We start from the raw sequence: 19,208 nt of genomic DNA, 5'->3' as shown, positions 1-19,208 counted from the left end.
CACACACACATACACACACGAAACGTGTATATTTTATCTGTAAGTTATTTGATAAGCAGAAATTATAAAAGGTCATGATGTATTTCCCATATGTTCTTTGACTTTTTTAAAAGTTTGTGTTTTGTTTTCATTTTAGGCCCAGACCTTATCTATTTAAAGGAGATCATAAATTTCCTACAAACAAAGAGAACTTACCAGTGATTATACTCTATGCTGAAATGGGTACCAGAGCATTTGGTAAATTTCACCCAGTATTGTCTGAAAAAGCAAAAAATGGGGAAATCCTATATGTTCTTCGACATTATATTCAGGTACAGTTTTATCCGAGATTATTTTGGCTATAAAAAACCTGTTTAATAATTTCCTCACCAGATTTTACATGATTTCTTCCTGAACGGTTAAAGATTTTAAAAAAATGTTTTAAATTATTTATTTTGAAAGAGAGAGCTCATGAGAGCAGGGAAGGGACAGAGAAGAGAGAGAATCCCAAGCAGGTTCCTCTCTGTCAGTGCAGTCCCAATGTGGGCCTTGAACTCCTGAACAATGAGATAATGACCTGAGGCAAAACTCAGAGTCTGATGCTTAACCAACTGAGGCACCCCTAAAGATTTTAAAAAATTAATACAACTATCAAATGTGAATTTTAGTGGAAAAATATATTGGGATTCTGTATCCTTTTCTGGAATTATCCTGTTGATACTTCTTTTCAGATTCCTTTCTTCTTAAATCTGAAACAGATTTAAAGCTTGGATAAAAACCAAAACCATAATGCATATAATATTTGCTAGGATTCATAGTTATTTTTAATGAAAATATTACTTCGAGAAAATCTAATTGATAATACTTATTATATATATCATGTGAACCCTGATACAGAAATGCTCTTAATTATGTCTTTGGACAGGTGACTATTTCTTTGTTCAAGTTTCTGGTCAAATGTGTTGCCACCTTTTCAACTTCTCATTGCTCTCACACCTTTATCACATTATTGTGGTCTAATAATTTTGTAGCACTCATTGCTATATCTCAAGTTTTCTTTTATACCTCTGCACTATCCATCCCCTCCACCCTACACAACCAAACTCACACATATTTGCTAGAATATAATGACCATTAGAAGGACTTTTCTTATTTTACTGCTATATGCCCAACACGGAAAGAGTGTTTTATATTGAAATATATAATTACTTGCATAATAATGTATAAAGTAATAAAAGCATTGCAGATATACTTGTTAATTGCCTATCCATATTCTTCACCTATTTTTATCTTAGATTTTTTGGGTTTTTCTTTTTCTCATATACAGATTTTAACAAATATATTCTAAATACTAATCTTCCATAGCTTGCAAACATCTTCTAGTATATTTCTAGTATTAAAAAAAATTACGACATCTTTGGTTCAGCACAAGTATAGAGATTTAATCAGACTTATCCACCTTTTCTTTAATGGTTTCCTTTGCGGTGTCATAAGGACATTCTCCTATATTTTCTTGTGACAAAATGCCATCCTTTATGTTTTGGTCTTTAATCCCTCTAGAATGTATTTGAATATGCTGTAAGGTAGAGATAGAATTCTAATTTTTCCATATAGAAGAGTATTGGCTCCCACATGATTTATTGAACAGTTAAGTCTTTATTCTAAGCCATCACATACCAAGTTTTCTTAACAGGCATGTATGTTTTTAGACTCTGTTCCAGTAATATATATGTCTATTCTACACAAATATAACATTTTAATTGCAGCAGCTTTAAAATCTAAAGCAGTCTTGAGAAAGAAGAACAAAGCTAGAGGCACCATACGTCCTGATTTCAAACTATATTACAAAGCTGTAGTATTAAAACAGTGTGGTATTGGAATAAGAACGCATGGACCAGTGTAACAGAATAGAGAACCAAGAAATAAACCCATACGTGTATAGTCAACTAATATTCAGCAGGGGTTCTAAGCCTACTCAGTTAAACGATGCTGGAAAAACTAGATAACCACATGCAAATGAATGGAACTGGCCCCCTATCTTATAACACTCAAAAAAATTAACTTAAAATGGATTTAAAATTTAAACGTAAAATGTGAAAGCATGAGGGTGCCACAGTGGCTCAGACGGTTAACATCTGACTCTTGATTTCAGCTCAGAGCATGATCTCATAGTTCATGGGTTTGAGCCCTGCCTTAGCCTCCTCCATGTTGACAGCACAGAGCCTTGGGATTCTCCCTCTCTCTCTTCCCCTCCCCTGCTCGCTTTCTCTCTCAAAATAAAAATAAACTTAAAAAAAATGAAACTGTAAAAGTCCTAGAAGAAAACCTAAGAAAAAAGCGCCTTGACGGTGGTCTTGGCAGTGATTTTTTTGGATTTGACATCAAAAGCAAAGGCAACAAAAGTAAAAATAAAGAACAACAAAATTAAAAAGAAAAGAAAAAATGAAGTGGGTCTACATCAAACTAAATTAAGCCTCTGCACGGCAAAGGAAACCATTAACAAAACCAAAGGCAATGGCTGGAATGGGAGAAAATATTTATAAATCATTTATGTAAGGAGGGGTTAATATCCAAAATATATAAGGAACTCCTACAACTCAGTATCAAAAAAACAATCTGATTAAAAATTGGGCAAAGGACCTGATGAATAGGTATTTTTTCAAAGGAGACCTACAGATGGCCACATGTACATGAAAAGGTCTCAAAAAGACAAGTGTGAGAGGATATGGAGAAAAGGGAGCCCTTTTGCACTGTTGATGGGAGTGTAAATTAGTGCAGCCACTATGGAAAACAGCTTGGAGTTCCTCAAAAAGTTTTAAGAAGAACGACCATGTGGTCTAGCATTTCTGCTTCTGGGTGAACATTCAAAGGAAAGAAAGCACTAACTTGAGAAGATCTCTGTGCTCTCGTGTTCACGGCAGCATTACCTACCATAACTGAGACGAAGGAACAGCCGAAGGGCTAGATGGGTCATGGGCATTGAGGAGGGCACTTTTAGGGATGAGCACTGGGTGTGATACATAAAAGATGAGTCACTGGGTTCTACCTCTAAAGCCAAGACTATGCTCTATGTTAACTTGAATTAAAAAAAAAAATGTCCCCCACGTGACTAATGTACACTATAGGGAGGTATGCTCATCTACTGAGAATCAGTGTCCCGAATTATTTTTTGGAAAATGCAGCCTTTAAATATACTATGAAATCATACCAGCCAACTATCTGGGCACTTTGTAGAATCAAATTACGGCTTTCTTTTTAACGAATGACCTATTGTACATTCAAAATAGTTATGTTTTAAATCTAGTCCATGTAATTCTAATAAAATTAACTTATTTATGCTGCTTTTGAAACAGATGCCTTTTTATGGGGAGAGAAGAAATAGAAAAAATGAAGAAAGATTCTTCTCACCAATTGATTTAGTCTGTGACCATTTTTGGTTTGCAAACCCAAACTTACTAAACTACCATTCAAATTTTATATTAATACATTTTCAAATGGAGACAGTAAATATGAATTTAATAAACATTTATCTTTGTTCCCAAGGAGCTAATAATATTTTGGAATTGATAATGGAAATTGGTTACATGAAATTGCATTTCTTTTATGAACTATAACAAAGTATATGGACTTGGAGCTTCAATTTGCTTCTCTACCAGCTGATTGCCTTTTTAGTGGATAGTCAGAATGCATTTTTAAATTGTGCTGTATGAAATTGAAAACTCTTTAAAATATTTTTAACTTTTTCAGATGACCATAATTAGAAGCAATTCAGTTTTCCCATGCTATCTTTCATTGTAGCACATGCCTGAGAAATTAGCAAGTTACATTGTCATGTGTGCAGCAGTGTTAAATACTTGTCTGCATATCTGAAACTAATTCTTCTATCTTCTTATTTGAAAAGATGTGGTGACTTCTCTTCCTTGGTGGGGCAGTCTCTGCAAGTATATTTTGTATGTGCCCCTTACTTCAGACAGCTCCATGTGAAGCGATTGTTGCCCCTCATTGAAGAACGGATACTCATTTGTGTCATTGGGTATTTTAATCATTTAAAAACATGAAGAAAATGTAATCAAGTTGTTCAAGACACTGCATTTTCGTGCATGTCTTTTGCCTCTACTCTTCAGTATTTGCTCTTGGCACCACTCTGGTTGTCCTCCAGCTAGACAACGAGCAAGCAAACAGCATTTGCTGGTTTAGGAAATCTTGTGGCGTTCACCAAAAGGAGTACAGTTTTATTGAAACTTGATTGTATTGGAGCCTCTGTTAATTAACTCTTGGGAGAAATGGGGAAGTTACCACAAACAGAAAAAGATCAGATTTTTTTTTTTCTTGTAAAGAGTAATTAAAACATTTGGGATGCCTGGGTGGCGTCAGTTAAGCATCTGACTCCTGATCTTGGCTTGGGGGATGATTTCACGGTTCATGATTTTGAGCCCACATTGGGCTCTGTGCTGACGGCATGGAGCTTGCTTGGGATTCTGTCTCTCCTCCTCTCTGCCCCTCTCTTACTTGTGTGCGCAAGCTCTCTCTCTCCCTCTCTCTCTCTCAAAATAAATAAACTTTAAAAAAATTAAAACATTAGAGTCATTGCGAAGTTTTTAGAAAGTAAAGAAGTGGTAATCAACCAAATTCTGGGTCCTTGATAAACTGTCTAGAGAGAGTATAAATATCCCCCAAATAATAATTCAGTGATTTAAAAAGTCAATAATTTACTCTAATGTCCTAATAAACATATTGAATTTAAAAGAAGATGTTTGAATCAGTATTTTCTCTTTTTAAAAAAATAAATGTGTTTGAACAGAAACCAGTCTCACAGAAAATGTACTTATCTGGCTACGGTGTGGAGCTAGCAATTAAGAGTACAGAATACAAAGCTTTGGATGATACTCAAGTTAAAAGTAAGTTTACTCTCTGTACTTGAATAGAATAAAAACTTGGAGGCTTACAAACTTTGTTCTTTTAAAAATGTAATGACTATAGTCTTATGTATGATAATTTGAGGGGAGTTTGGGGCATTACACCTGTCAAACGGTAATGCAGGTGTCCTAAGGTGAGCTCAGGGAGGGCAGGAACCTCCCATGGAGCAGAAGGGCAAAAGCTCGCTTGATCTTGATTTTCAGTACAAACACAAACCGTGAAAGCGGGGCCTCACGATCCTTCTGATCTTTTGGGTTAGACATGTTCTCCTTAGTTTAGAGTTTAATTTAATTTAATTTTATTATTTTTTGAATTTTAAATTTTTTTAAAAATTTACATCCAAATTAGTTAGCATATAGTGAAACAATGATTTCAGAAGTAGATTCCTTAGCGCCGCTTACCCATTTAGCCCAGCCTCCCTCCTACAACCCCTCCAGTAACCCTCAGTTCTCCATATTTATGAGTCTCTTCTGTTTTGTCCCTCTCCCTGTTTTTATATTATTTTTGCTTCTCTTCCCTTATGTTCATCTGTTTTGTCTCTTAAAGTCCTCATATGAGTGAAGTCATATCATTTGTGTCTTTCTCTGACTAATTTCACTTAACATAATATCCTCCAGTTCCATCCACGAAGTTGCAAATGGCAAGATTTCGTTCTTTTTGATTGCCGAGTAATACTCCATTGTGTGTGTGTGTATGTATACACACCACATCTTCTTTATCCATTCATCCATCAATGGACATCTGGGCTCTTTCCATACTTTAGCTATTGTTGATAGTGCTGCTATAAACATGGGGGTGCATGTGTCCCTTCGAAACAGCACACCTGTATCCCGTGGAGAAATGCCTAGTAGTGTAATTGCTGGGTCATAGGGTAGTTCTATTTTTAGTTTTTTGAGGAACCTCCATACTGTTTTCCAGAGTGACTGCACCAGCTTGCATTCCCACCAACAATGCAAAAGAGTTCCTCTTTCTCCACATCCTCTCCAACATCTGTTGTTGCCTGAGTTGTTAATGTTAGCCATTCTGACAGGTATGAGGTGGTATCTCAGTGTGGTTTTGATTTGTATTTCCCTGATGATGAGTGACGATGAGCATTTTTTCACGTGTCAGTTGGCCATCTGCATGTCTTCTTTGGAAACGTGTCTCTTCATGTCTTTTGCCCATTTCTTCACTGGATTATTTGTTTTTTGGGTGTTGAGTTTGATAAGTTCTTTATAGATTTTGGATACTAACCCTTTATCTGATATGTCATTTGCAAATATCTTCTCCCATTCTGTCAGTTGCCTTTTAGTTTTGCTGATTGTTTCCTTCACTGTGCAGAAGCTTTTTATTTTGATGAGGTCCCAGTAGTTCATTTTTGCTTTTGTTTCCTTTGCCTCTGGAGACGTGTTGAGTAAGAAGTTGCTGCAGCCAAGGTCAGAGAGGTTTTTGCCTGCTTTCTTCTCAAGGATTTTAATGGCATCCTGTCTTACATTGAGGTCTTTCATCCATTTTGAGTTTATTTTTGTGTATGGTGTAAGAAAGTGGTCCAGGTTCATTCTTCTGCATGTCACTGTCCAGTTTTCCCAGCACCACTTGCTGAAGAGACTGTCTTTATTCCATTGGATATTCTTTCCTGCTTTGTCAAAGATTAGTTGGCCATACGTTTCTAGGTCCATTTCTGGGTTCTCTATTCTGTTCCATTGATCTGAGTGTCTGTTCTTGTGCCAGTACCATACTGTCTTGGTAATTACAGCTTTGTAGTGTAGCTTGAAGTCAGGGATTGTGATGCCTCCTGCTTTGGTTTTCTTTTTCCAGATCACTTTGGCTATTCGGGGTCTTTTCAGGTTCCATACAGATTTTAGGATTATTTGTTCTAGCTCTGTGAAGAATGCTGGTGTTACTTTGATAGGGATTGCACTGAATAATGAGATTGCTTTGGGTAGTATCAACATTTTAACAATATTTGTTCTTCCTATCCAGGAGCATGGAATCTTTTTCCATTTTTTTTTTTGTGTCTTCTTTCATAAGCTTTCTATAGTTTTCAGTGTATAGATTTTTCACCTCTTTGGTTAGATTTATTCCTAGGTATTTTATGGTTTTTTTGTGCAACTGTAAATGGGATCGATTCCTTGATTTCTCTTTCTGTTGCTTCATTGTTGGTGTAGAGGAATACAACTGATTTCTGTGCATTGATTTTCTATCCTGCAACTTTGCTGAATTCATGAATCAATTCTAGCAGCTTTTTGTGGAATCTTTTGGGTTTTCCATATAGAGTATCATGTCATCTGCGAAGAGTGGAAGTTTGACCTCCTCCTGGCCGACTTGAATGCCTTTTATTTCTTTGTGTTGTCTGATTGCAGAGGCTAAGGCTTCCAATACTATGTTGAATGATCGTGGTGAGAGTCGACATCCCTGTCTTGCTCCTGTCCTTAGGGGAAAAGCTCTGTTTTTCCCCATTGAGAATGATATTAGCATTGGCTCATTCATATATGGCTTTTATGATCTCGAGGTATGCTCCTTCTATCCCTACCTTCTTGAGGGTTTTTATCAAGAAAGAATGCTGTATTTTGTCAAATGCTTTCTCTGCACCTATTGAGAGGATCGTATGGTTCTTGTCCTTTCTTTTATTGATGTGATGAATCACATTAGTTGTTTTGCAGATATTGAACCAGCCCTGCATCCCAGGTATAAATCCCGCTTGGTCGTGGTGAATAATTTTTTTAATGTATTGTTGGATCCGGTTGGCTAATATCTTGTTGAGGATTTTTGCATCCATGTTCATCAGGGAAATTGGTCCATAGTTCTCCTTTTTTAGTGGGGTCTTTGTCTTGTTTTGGAATCAAGGTAACACTGGCTTCATAGAAGAGTTTGGAAGTTTTCCTTCCATTTCTATTTTTTGGAACAGCTTCAAGAGAATAGGTGTTAACTCTTCCTTAAATGTTTGGTAGAATTCCCTTGGAAAGCCACCTGGCCCTGGACTCTTGTTTTTTGGGAGATTTTTGATTACTAATTCGATTTCTTTACTGGTGATAGGTCTGTTCAAATTTTCTATTTCTTCCTGTTTGTTTTGGTAGTTTATATGTTTCTAGGAATTTGTACATTTCTTCCAGATTGCCCATTTTACTGGCATATAATTGCTTATAATATTCTCTTATTATTTTTATTTCTGCTGTGTTGGTTGTAATTTCTCCTTTTTCATTCTTGATTTTATTTATTTGGGGCTTTCCATTTTTCTTTTTTATCAAACTGGCTAGTGATTTATTAATTTTGTTAATTCTTTTAAAGAACCAGCTTCTGGTTTCATTGAACTATTCTACTGGGGTTTTTTGTTTGTTTCCTTTTTGTTGTTTTGTTTCGATAGCATTGGTTTCTGCTCTACTGTTTATTATTTCCTGTCTTCTGTTGGTTTGGGGTTTTATTTACTGTTCTTTTCCCAGCTCCTTAAGGCATAAGGTTAGGTTGTATATCTGAGATCTTTCTTCCTTCTTTAGGAAGTCCTGGATTGCTATATACTTCCCTCTTATGACTGCCTTTGCTGCATCCCAGAGGTTTGGGGCTGCGGTTTTATCATTTTCATTGACTTCCATATACTTTTTAATTTCCTCTTTAACTGCTTGGTTGGCCCATTCATTCTTTAGTAGAACGTTCTTCAGTCTCCAAGTATGTGTTACCTTTCCCAGTTTTTTCTTGTGGTTGATTTTGAGTTTCATAGCGTTGTGGTCTGAAAATATGCACGGTATGATCTCAATCTTTTTGTACTTACTTAGGGCTGATTTGTGTCCCAGTATATGGTCTGTTCTGGAGAACATTCCATGTGCACTGGAGAAGAATGTATATTCTGCTGCTTTAGGATGAAATGTTCTGAATATATCTGTTAAGTCCATCTGGTCCAGTATGTCATTCAAAGCCATTGTTTCCTTGTTGAATTTTTGATTAGATGATCTGTCCATTGTTGTGAGTGGGGTGTTGAAGTCTCCTACTATTACGGTATTACTATCGATGAGTTTCTTTATGTTTGTGATTAATTGACATATATTTGGGTGCTTCCACATTTGGCGCATAAATGTTTACAGTTGTTAGGTCTTCTTGGTGGACAGACCCCTTGATTATGATATAATGCCCTTCTGCATCTCTTGCTACAGTCTTTATTTTAAAGTCTAGATTGTCTGATATAAGTATGGCTACTCCAGCTTTCTTTTGTTGACCATTAGCATGATAGATGGTTCTCCATCCCCTTATTTTCAATATGAAGGTGTCTTTAGGTCTAAAGTGGGTCTCTTGTAAATAGCATACGGATGGGTCTTGTTTTCTGATCCATTCTGTTACCCTGTGTCTTTTGATTGAAGCATTGAGTCCATTGACGTTTAGAGTGAGTACTGAAAGATAAGAATTTATTGCCATTATGATGCTTGTAGAGTTGGAGTTTCTGGTGGTGGTCTCTGGTCCTTTCTAATCTTTGTTGCTTTTGAGATATATATATATATATTTTTTCATCTTTTCTCCCCTCAGAGAGTCCCCCTTAAAATTTCTTATTTCTTGCAGGGCTGGTTTAGTGGTCACAAACTCCTTTAATTTTTGTTTGTCTGAGAAACTTTTTATCTCTCCTTCTATTTTGTAGAATTTAATTTTAAACTGAAAGAAATATGTTTAATATTGTGCTCCCAAAAACTTTTTTAGAAATTTGAAATAGCATATTATTTTCCTTTATCCAGTGGCTTCCCAACCATTTTCAGCAACATATAAAAAAATGGTAACATGTGCGAGGCACACTGAGGTAACGAGGCTGGTTATGACTGGAGGTGACTGGCCCATGATGTGCCCAGCCACCTCCAGGATGGGGACCGGGTGTCTCAGGGGATCAGTATCTCAGTAAATCTGAAAGTCATTGGCAACACAGGGTCTTAGGGAGCTTTGTCTCAAGTAATCATAATAAAGTTAGGATGATGATGCTGTTCTTGAAGTAAGACAGGAGAGGCCTGTGAATTGCTACATTGGATGAAGTAGATTGATTAGATTTGTGTCTACAAACTGATATCTGTCCATGGTGGTGCATTCTAACTGCAGGCCCCAGATGAAGGACTCTGGAGACCTGAACAAGATGAATGAGTTTTCAGATTCTTAGGAAAATCTTTTCTTCTCTGGTTCATCTGAAATTTATTTATATCTGATTCTTGGTTGAGTTTTTAATTCATTTTTTTATAGGCTCTCAGATGTGGCTTCTGCTTCAACTTTATTTTTCTATCCAGGATCTGGTCCTGGAGGCCCTGCCCTGATCACAGACTTCACTCTGGCCATTCCTCCTGAATGTGCTTCAGATAAAGATCTGTATTACTGTTAAGTCCTACCAGTTAAAGAGTTACTGGAAAAGTAATAGTCAGATTTTATGTATTTCTATGTTGCTTATATATAGCCTGATAATGCTCTATAATTTAGTATCTTAGTTTACAGTTATAATAGTAACAGGCATTTTCTAGCTATCCTTGGGCTTGTGGAATTTTCTTTAAAATGTCAGGTGAAAAAAAAGGAAATTGAAAAAAAAATAATTTAAAAAATGTTAGGTGAAAAAAATTTAAAACTCCCGTGATCACATGAATGATCTATATTACATATTTAACTCAGTTCATTTTTTTCCCTTTGTATATATGTGTCAGACTTCTAACTGGCCTTCTCTCTGATCTTTGGCCTTCTGTACCTTGACCCTCCCTCCTCCCCCATATAAATTAATGGATATTCTTGACAGTGCTTTCAGATCGAATGCCTTATGCTGAAAATCTGACTTCGTGATACTACTGGTTAAAATCCTTTAGTGGCTCCCCATAACCTCCCTCATAAATTACAGTACCATGGCATTGCAAAGAAAGCTTTCATACTCCAGCCTCTTTCTGCCTTATCACTCTCCCATAGCCTCTCATTTGTACCCTCTGGTTCTGCAACACTAAACTACTATACAGAATAATTTTCTGTTCCCTGGATGCCTCCATGTTTGGCTCCATGCGAAGCCTTTATGACCTCTATAGAGTACTTTTATCCCTTAGCATATGCTGTTTCCTCTTCCTGAAACCTTCCATCTTCTCCCACTATCCTTTCATCAAAGACTACGCATCTTTTAAAACTCCTATCCATTAGTACCTGTGAGACGGCTGCCTACCGTTGTCTCTGTCGAGGGTGGTTTTCTCCTTTCTACAGTCCATGTGTTGTGTGCTGCTTTCATGAAAACTTTACACGGTACCTTAAAATTGTCTATTTGTCTCTCTCCTTTCCCCCAACTGGAGTTTCTTTCTTTTGTGTCTCTCTTCCTGGTGTGTATGTGGCAGGAGTCTTAGCAAACAGCCAGCAAATGTTTGTGTGATGAGGGACTAAAAGGGAGGAGAAGGAGGACTAGATCCAAACACCCAGCACTTTTAGCTGTAGCCCTGAGGTGTGGGCCTTCAGAAGAGAGAGGAGGAGTGTACTTGAGGGGCACTGGTGCACCCCGAAAGCAGCCCCATGCTGTAGGAGGTCACGAGTTCTTGTGACCCCAAGTACCCTTTACATGTACCATTTACCTCCCTGTATGTTGTATTATTTGGTGAGTAATGGAGAAGGAAAGGGAGAGATGACTGTAAAATGTTATATCCTTACTTTTTGAGGCCATGAGTTTGGGTTCTTCCTAAATATTTCTTGATTATCTTTAAAGGCATTGGAAATATGCATGCATGCTTATATTTGTTAGGGTTTGGCGCTCCTGCCTGGCTTAAGAGCTAAGCCCAGGATTTGTTGCAGCCACTTTGGCTTATCATTCTGGTTATAAAATAGAACTTGACTGTGAAATAATCTGTAAAGCATTTGTTAAATGTTTAACGATCCAAGCCTGTTTAAAAAGAGCACAGTCGGAAATAAAAGCATGTGCACATGCATGTATCAGCTGATGCGTGAAAGAAGAACAAGGTAAAACAAAAGGAATCTAATCTCGCGTTCTTCTAATTTTTTATTACATCTCCCTTTTCCAGTCTGAAAATGTTTTTGTATTGTTTCATTTCCAAAATAGCAGTGACTAATGCTACCGTAGAGGATGGGATTGAAACAAATGAAGTTCAAGGATTTCTCTTCGGGAAACTAAAGTAAGTCTGAATGGGAATGAAGTTCTATTACTGTACCTTAAGTTTGTTCTTAAAGGAATTCAGTGTGCTGTGTTGGCACATGTTTCAGTTCTTAAAATATACATGTAATTGGTTTTATTTATTACAAAAGTAATACATGGCTAATGCAAAACACAAAATTGAAAAATAATCACTAATTTCACATATGATGAGTATGATTAGAAAAATAGGAATTAGAAATGATCAAACTGATCTTTGTCAAAAAAAACAAAACATTAGAGCATCTTTCACAGATCTACTGGGTTAGAAAAATCATGGTTAGTATTGGGTTGTTTGCATGAAGTAATCAAAATTTTTATGTGTCAAAAGAAAATATGTATTTTTCTTAAATTTCTATGTGCAGATTGCCATATCGAAAACCTTTTAATATCTCGTCTTAATCTCATATACACCTATAAGTAACTGTTCAGATATTAAAGTTGTCCCCCCCTCTTTTTCTGTCTTGCATCACTGATTGGAGACCAAGAATGGGATGGTGAGTGCTCTCTGAATGCTCATGAATGGGGATTGTTGTTGTTTTATATGTGCTTTCCCTTCGTTACAAGAAGGGAAAGTTTGGGGCGCCTGGGTGGCGCAGTCGGTTAAGCGTCCGACTTCAGCCAGGTCACAATCTCGCGGTCCACGAGTTCGAGCCCCGCGTCGGGCTCTGGGCTGATGGCTCAGAGCCTGGAGCCTGTTTCCGATTCTGTGTCTCCCTCTCTCTCTGTCCCTCCCCCGTTCATGCTCTGTCTCTCTCTGTCCCAAAAATAAATAAACGTTGAAAAAAAAATTAAAAAAAAAAAAAAAAAAGAAGGGAAAGTTTGTGGCTTCATTACAAAGGCAAAATTAATTACAGGTAAAGGACAGTTTTTATTAATAGCTTTAAGTTTTACTTAATATTGCAAGTATTTATAAAGGACACTAAGGTCAGTTCTCCTGGCGAGTAGGTACTCTACAGAGCAGGGGAACGTTTGTGGAGACTGTGCTAATTTATATAGATGACGGAGTTATATTTTAAAGTATTGGCACAGTGGTGTGCTAATTGGCCTTGAAAAGTTTGCGAATCTTGAAAAATGGATTTATTCTAAGTAAGGTATTTAGTAGATAATAATACACTTTTATTCCATTGTCAGCTGTATCTCAGCCTCGTGGAATCCACAGTTCTATTCTTTTTTAAACATAAAACTTTTTATGGGAATAAATTGCACATTCTACAAAAAGCCTTGGGAGCCATTTTTAAAAGAGGAGGTACTCAAAATTAGTTCTTACACAGCTATTCAGTTGATTTAAGCAAAACCCTTTGCTTTGAGGTATTATATGAATAATGTATTTTTGTCTGATTTACATAAATTTAGCAGTGAAATTTAAGATTATTATTAAATATGAAAACCAGTAATATAGCTCTTATAAACTTAATATTGCTCTGTAATTAAATTGATAAAGGAGGGGTTAATTTAGTTCATAGTGAACTGAACTTCCTTTTGGAAGAGGTTCTATTGCCCTTTCACTGTAACAGTTGTAGTCAGTCTTCATTCATTTTTAAAACGTGCCCCCGTGTTGTACTAAAATTGCATAAAATCAACACTGTGGTGTATTTACTTAGTGTTAACCATATGATTAATGCATTTCTGTGTATGTGTTCTGTATATTTTTTCCTCTTTTTAAAATCTTTTTGCTGTTGAAATATGTGTTTTGTGAGTTGTGTTGGTGGTAAGGTTTTTTTAAAAAAAGAATTTAAATCTGAAATGGCATTGTGTCTTGATTTCATGAGTTAGAAAAAAGAAGTTATAGTTTACTTTTTTTAATTTTTGAGAGACAGCACGAACAGAGGAAGAGGGACAAAGGGAGAGAGGGGGAGAGAGAGAGAGAGAGAGAGAGAGAGAGAGAGAGAGAGAGAGAGAGAGAGAGACTTACGCAGGCTCCACACTCAACATGGAGCCTGATGTGGGGCTCAATCCCACAACCCTGGGATCATGACCTGAGCCAAAAACAGGAGTCAGATGCTCAACCAAATGAGCCACCCATGTGCCCTGAAGTTATAGTGTATATCATATGTATAGTAAAATGTCATTGCTACTACGTTATTATTTGGCATTCTAAAAAGATACCTAGATGTGTTTAACATTGGGCAAAATTGTCTTACTGAAGATTTTTATAAGTTTCAAAGATGGAACTCTAAGGTTGTATAGGAAGCATTAATGTTTTCCTTATAAAATAGTTTTGTTTTAAATTATAAAGGCAATACTTGTAATTTATAAAATGTTAAAAAGTATAGAATGTAAAAAGCTAATGCTTCTGCCCTCGTCCTTCAATCCCTTTTAGTTAATGTTAACATAGTAACAATTGAGAGTACATCCCTCCAGATTTTGGGTTGTTTCCTATATTTAAAAAAGTGGACATATATACATCATTATTTTTAAGTTCTGTGGATATAGCTGTATCATAATTTATTATCTGGATGGAACAGGTTTTTGTGTCTAGTTTGAGAAAGTTAATTTCAAAAATATACTGCTTGTATAATTTGTAGTAGGTGATGACAATTAACATGACTTAATATTCTAATGCAGAGAAAGATATTCAGATCTTAGAGATAATCTGACAGCATTCCAAAAATACCTGATTGAGAGTAGCAAAGAAATGATGCCTTTGAAAGTCTGGGAACTGCAAGGTACAGTACTTCTATAACACAGCATTTTGGTAACTGATCTCTGTTCAATAAGCTTTTATGTAATATGATATATATTATTTCATAGGTAATAGTTAACTGATGTGAATTTTTGTCAAAATTCATATTTAATTAAAAGGCTGTCAAGCAGATCATATGGTTATGTTTATTAGAGTTAAAATTATGTGAAATATAGTTACTTGCTCTTATCATTTTTAAAGTATACACTGATTTATCTTATAGGTTCATCTCCAGTAGTAAATCACATTTCAAGTTGTCTTTAACAGTGATTAAAAATCTTGACTAGTCAGTCCAGGAAATCATTAGTTTTCTTCTGTTTAAAATTTTGATCTTAATAGAACATTGCATATTTCACTGTAGCTTAGAACAGCCTCTGTGCTGACATCCTATAAGCACCTATCTTATGACCAAAATTTAGTTTGAACTGTAACTGCTTTTTGGTTTATTTTCTTTATTACTTGTAATTTTTAGTCAGTCATGGGGACATCATTTTTCTGTGTAATCTATAGTTTCTATCACTCAACTTTTTATTAACAGCTTATTGAGACAGTTGACACACTATACAATTCATCCCTTTAAAATGTACCATTTAACAGGTTTTAGTATATTTTCTGAGTTTTTTTTTTAACTGTTCCACAACTTTAGAGTATTTTCATCACCTCAGAAAGTCACGTTCCCATTAACCGTCAACTCCCCATTTCTCCCCAGTTTCTCCAGCTGTTGTAGGCAAGCACCATTCTACTTTCTTCTTCAAAATGTTCTCCAAGGATCCCCTAATTTATAAAATATAATTACAGGTGATAATTGTAGGTGATGCTTTTGAAGGCCTATAAACAGAACGTGCGATCTGTTTTAATGGATCTGGCTGATGTCTGTGTCAGATGGATTTCAATGGACTAGAAACAGGAGCTCATGCTAAGACCTCTTTGAAATCATACAGTGAGAGAGAGCACTGTGACTGTGGCAGAGGGCATCAGGAAGGCTGGATTTAGCAAATGTTTAGGAGATGAAAGGAGTCAAAGATGGCTTAAGACATCCAGCTTTGAGCCTGAATAGAGAGAATGTAAAACATGTAAGTATGTTTTCGGGTTGAAGATCGAGTTCCAGAATAAAGAGACTGAAGTGAAATGGATTGCTTGCATTTGATGATGTCATTCAGATGACAGAGTCCAGTAGTGGGCTGAACAGGAAGTCCGTAGTTAAAAGGAGAGGAGTGGAAGAGCTGTGGGCGTCTTAGCATAAAGGTCTTCAAGAGGAGGGGGAGCTGATAGTGCGGAGTGAGCAGCCGGTGCATGAGGGCGGGCCCTGTGGCGCTGGTCCAGGGGTGTGAAGTAGAGTCTGTGAGGAGCACCTGATAGAAGCCAAACAGAGTAGGTTTCCAGGACATAGAGAGTGAGCAATACCTGTGTTCTTTCATTTTATAATTTCTGGCTCAGAGGCAGCGGAATTTATTTACATCCGGACCTGTACACGAGTATATAATGTAAGAATACACTGACACGTTCAAACTTTAAAAAAAAAAAAAAAAAAAAAGCTCCCACATACACAACATGTATGTTTACTACATTTTATTCATTCTGGAAAAATGTCTTTTATTCTACCTTATATTGTTAGAAAAATAACTTCACATTACCTACTCAATCTGATGTCACTACTGACTAATGGGTTCCAACTGACATTTTGAAAAACACTAGATTCTGAAGATAAGATGAGCTAAAGTAGACGCTGTGTGTCTTCTAAGGATCTTAGGTAAACGTTAAAAAATTAGAAAACCGATGTAAAAATTATGATTGTAATTGCTTTGAAGCAAAGGTAGGTAGGATTAAGAAGGATGTGTGCCAGGAAGACCTGATCTGGTGGGGGTGAGCACTGGGGAGAGCGGGAGGCCTCCCCAGTGTCAGTAAGAGGCAGTTGATGTGAGATCTCAGGAAGGGTTGGGATAAATTTGGGGGTGGATTATTTAGAGAGAATACAGGGATCATTGTGAGAGGTTGGATAGGGATATGTGATGGAGAAAGATACTAAGAACTGTAAGATCATGGTTTGTCCAGCTGCATGGACAGTGTTTGCTGAGAAGAGGAGAGTAAAGAGGAGCAGATTTGGGCAAAGATGGGGTAGGAATATTACAAACTTAGGATTAAACATGTTGCTTTTGAAGTGTCCAAGTTGTAAAACAGTTAAATATGGGGATCTGGGTTTCTGAGGCTAAGCGTAGGACTTAGATAGCTATCGGTGAGTTAATAGGTATGGACAGTTTAGAACAAAGCAAAAAGTGTTAATAGAATCTGGTAATATATTCATTTGGTTGTTACTTATACTCTATCTGACTTCATAAGTGAGTTTTCAGGGGCTTTCAAATAAGTTGTGCTCAGAAGATTGGTCATGTAAAGGAGAATTACGTTCGTGTTAATAAAAAGTTTTAAAAGACTAGTTGTGCTGTCAAACCTGAGTAGAAGGTGGTAGAAGGATCATCACGACGGTGGATTGACGATGATAAAACTATCAGCCGACACTGTGTCTGGCAAAGTGTTAGGCTGTTTATATACAGTACGATTAATTTTTTAAAAACTCATATGAGGTTAGATCTCTCACTTTTCAGATGAGGAAATCAGGAATGGACACATAAAATAATTAGTCCAAGTTCACGAATATGATAAAGCACAGATCAAGGATATCTAAAATGAGCCTAAATTGTTTCTTCCACACCGCATTCTACTGTTTCTGAGTATGACATTGTACAGCAGCCAAATGCCATCAGGCAAGATCTTTGATCATCCATTTTCCTCTTTTATAAGTCATTAACACCATTCAGTCATGTGTCATAGACGCTGGGTATAAAGTTCTCTCTTGTCTAGCAAGAGAGCAGGACGCAGGATGAAAAATGAGAGATGGCTTATGTCTGGGAAAAGACAAGAGCCCAGAATAAGGGTCCTTGCCCAGTTTTATTAGGATTAGAAGGCTTACAAACATGGGGACGGACGTGCACAAAGAGACAATGAATCTGTGAACATTAAATTGTGGATGTGACGGAAAGGGGGTCTTTAAAAATTCGGGGTTAGGGGTTTGGGTTAATACAAAACAAAATCCAGACACCAGGCAGTCAGGCTGAAGGTTGTTTATGGCAGACGTGAGGCACCACCTCTGTTTATCTTAGCTAGCCTAGGGATGAGACAGGTAGGACAAATAACCTCAGAGTTAACAAGGTACCTTTTCTTTTGTTAATCATCTCCGCTGTGGGCTGCTTCACCTGCAGCGCAGCCATCTATATCCCGATTTACCTGTTTACCTAACTTGGTCCTTCTTTCCTGTGAAAGCAGCTTTCTGCTGTGGTACTAAATTGGGGGGGGAGGTGCTTTCACCCTGATATATCTAATCTTGTTTATTTCATATACCTATGTATTGGGCACCTTTGCACCTCCCTATTCTTGGTTGTCTTCTCAGGTGTGAGCATCCTATGGCCTTGTACTTTTTTCCTTGTTAACCCATTGGTGTAAGCCCAGGGAATTTCTAAGCTTATTCCCCACAGTCATGTAAATAACAATTATGTTTTCTTGCCTAAAAGTGCACATATTCCTAAATATATACCCATGAGTTAAAAATTGTGTTGCTTGTAAATGCCTTTAATAGCAATAGAATAATAAGAAACAGAACATAAAGAATCTTACTTGTAATTTAACTATTCATTTATTCTTTCATCAGTATTTAGTGAGTACCTACTTGTGTATCAGGTCTTTTTCTTTTTTGGTGAGAACATTTAATTTCTACTCTTTGAGCAAATTTCAGTTATGTAATACAGTGATATCAACTCCAGTCACCATGGTATACATTAGATCTTCAGACCCTCTTCATTTTATACCCTTTTACCAACCTCGCCTTTTTTCCTCTATCCAGCCCCCAGGCAACTATTCTAATTTGTTTGTATGAGTTTAACTTTTTTTTTAAACATGTACCTGATACTGTGCAATATTTATCTTTGTTTTCACTTAGCATAATGTCATCCCGGTTCACTGATGTTGTTACAAATGGCAGAATTTCCTCTCTTTATAATGCTGAATAATATTCCATTGTATATGTACACCACATTTTCTCATCCATCAATGGATAGTTAGATTATTTCCACCTTGGCTGTTGTGGATAATGCTGCAGTGAACATGGGAGTCCAGGTATCTCTTTGAGAGACTGATTTCATTTCCTTTGGATACATACCCAGAAGCTGGACCATATGGTGGTTCTAGTTTTAATTTTTGGAGGAATTGCCATGTTTTCCATAGTGGCTATACCAGTTTACATGAGTTTCTTCTGTATTTTGGTTGTTGGTGATAAGTCAGATATATGATTTTCAGATGTTTTGTCCCATTCTGTAGCTTGCTTTTTCACTTTGTTGATGATTTCCTTGCTGTTGCAGAAGCTTTTGAGTAGGATATAGTCCTGCTTGTTTATTTTTGCTTCGCTGCCTTTGGTTTTGGTGTCATATCCAAAAAATCATCACTAAGACTGATGTCAGGGAGCTTATCCCTATATTTTCT

At 36.7% G+C, this 19,208-nt stretch overlaps 1 protein-coding gene across 2 annotated transcripts in view; it reads left to right on the top strand.

The window, feature by feature from the left end:
• Positions 1 to 19,208, top strand: part of UGGT2 (UDP-glucose glycoprotein glucosyltransferase 2) — a 191,250-nt gene that overhangs the window by 36,368 nt on the left and 135,674 nt on the right. For both annotated transcript variants that reach the window (XR_007154714.1, XM_047870316.1), the window contains exons 5-8: positions 137 to 311; positions 4,781 to 4,877; positions 11,906 to 11,978; positions 14,564 to 14,664. Coding sequence is in view for 1 of the 2 variants with exons in the window: in XM_047870316.1 (XP_047726272.1) it covers positions 137 to 311; positions 4,781 to 4,877; positions 11,906 to 11,978; positions 14,564 to 14,664 (446 nt within the window). In the remaining variant the exon portion in view is untranslated. The remainder of the gene's footprint in view (positions 1 to 136; positions 312 to 4,780; positions 4,878 to 11,905; positions 11,979 to 14,563; positions 14,665 to 19,208) is intronic.

The sequence above is a fragment of the Prionailurus viverrinus genome, chromosome A1 (genome assembly GCF_022837055.1).
Source record: "Prionailurus viverrinus isolate Anna chromosome A1, UM_Priviv_1.0, whole genome shotgun sequence".
In the NCBI taxonomy this organism is placed as follows: domain Eukaryota; kingdom Metazoa; phylum Chordata; class Mammalia; order Carnivora; family Felidae; genus Prionailurus; species Prionailurus viverrinus.
This window is presented reverse-complemented; position numbering and strand designations above follow the sequence as displayed.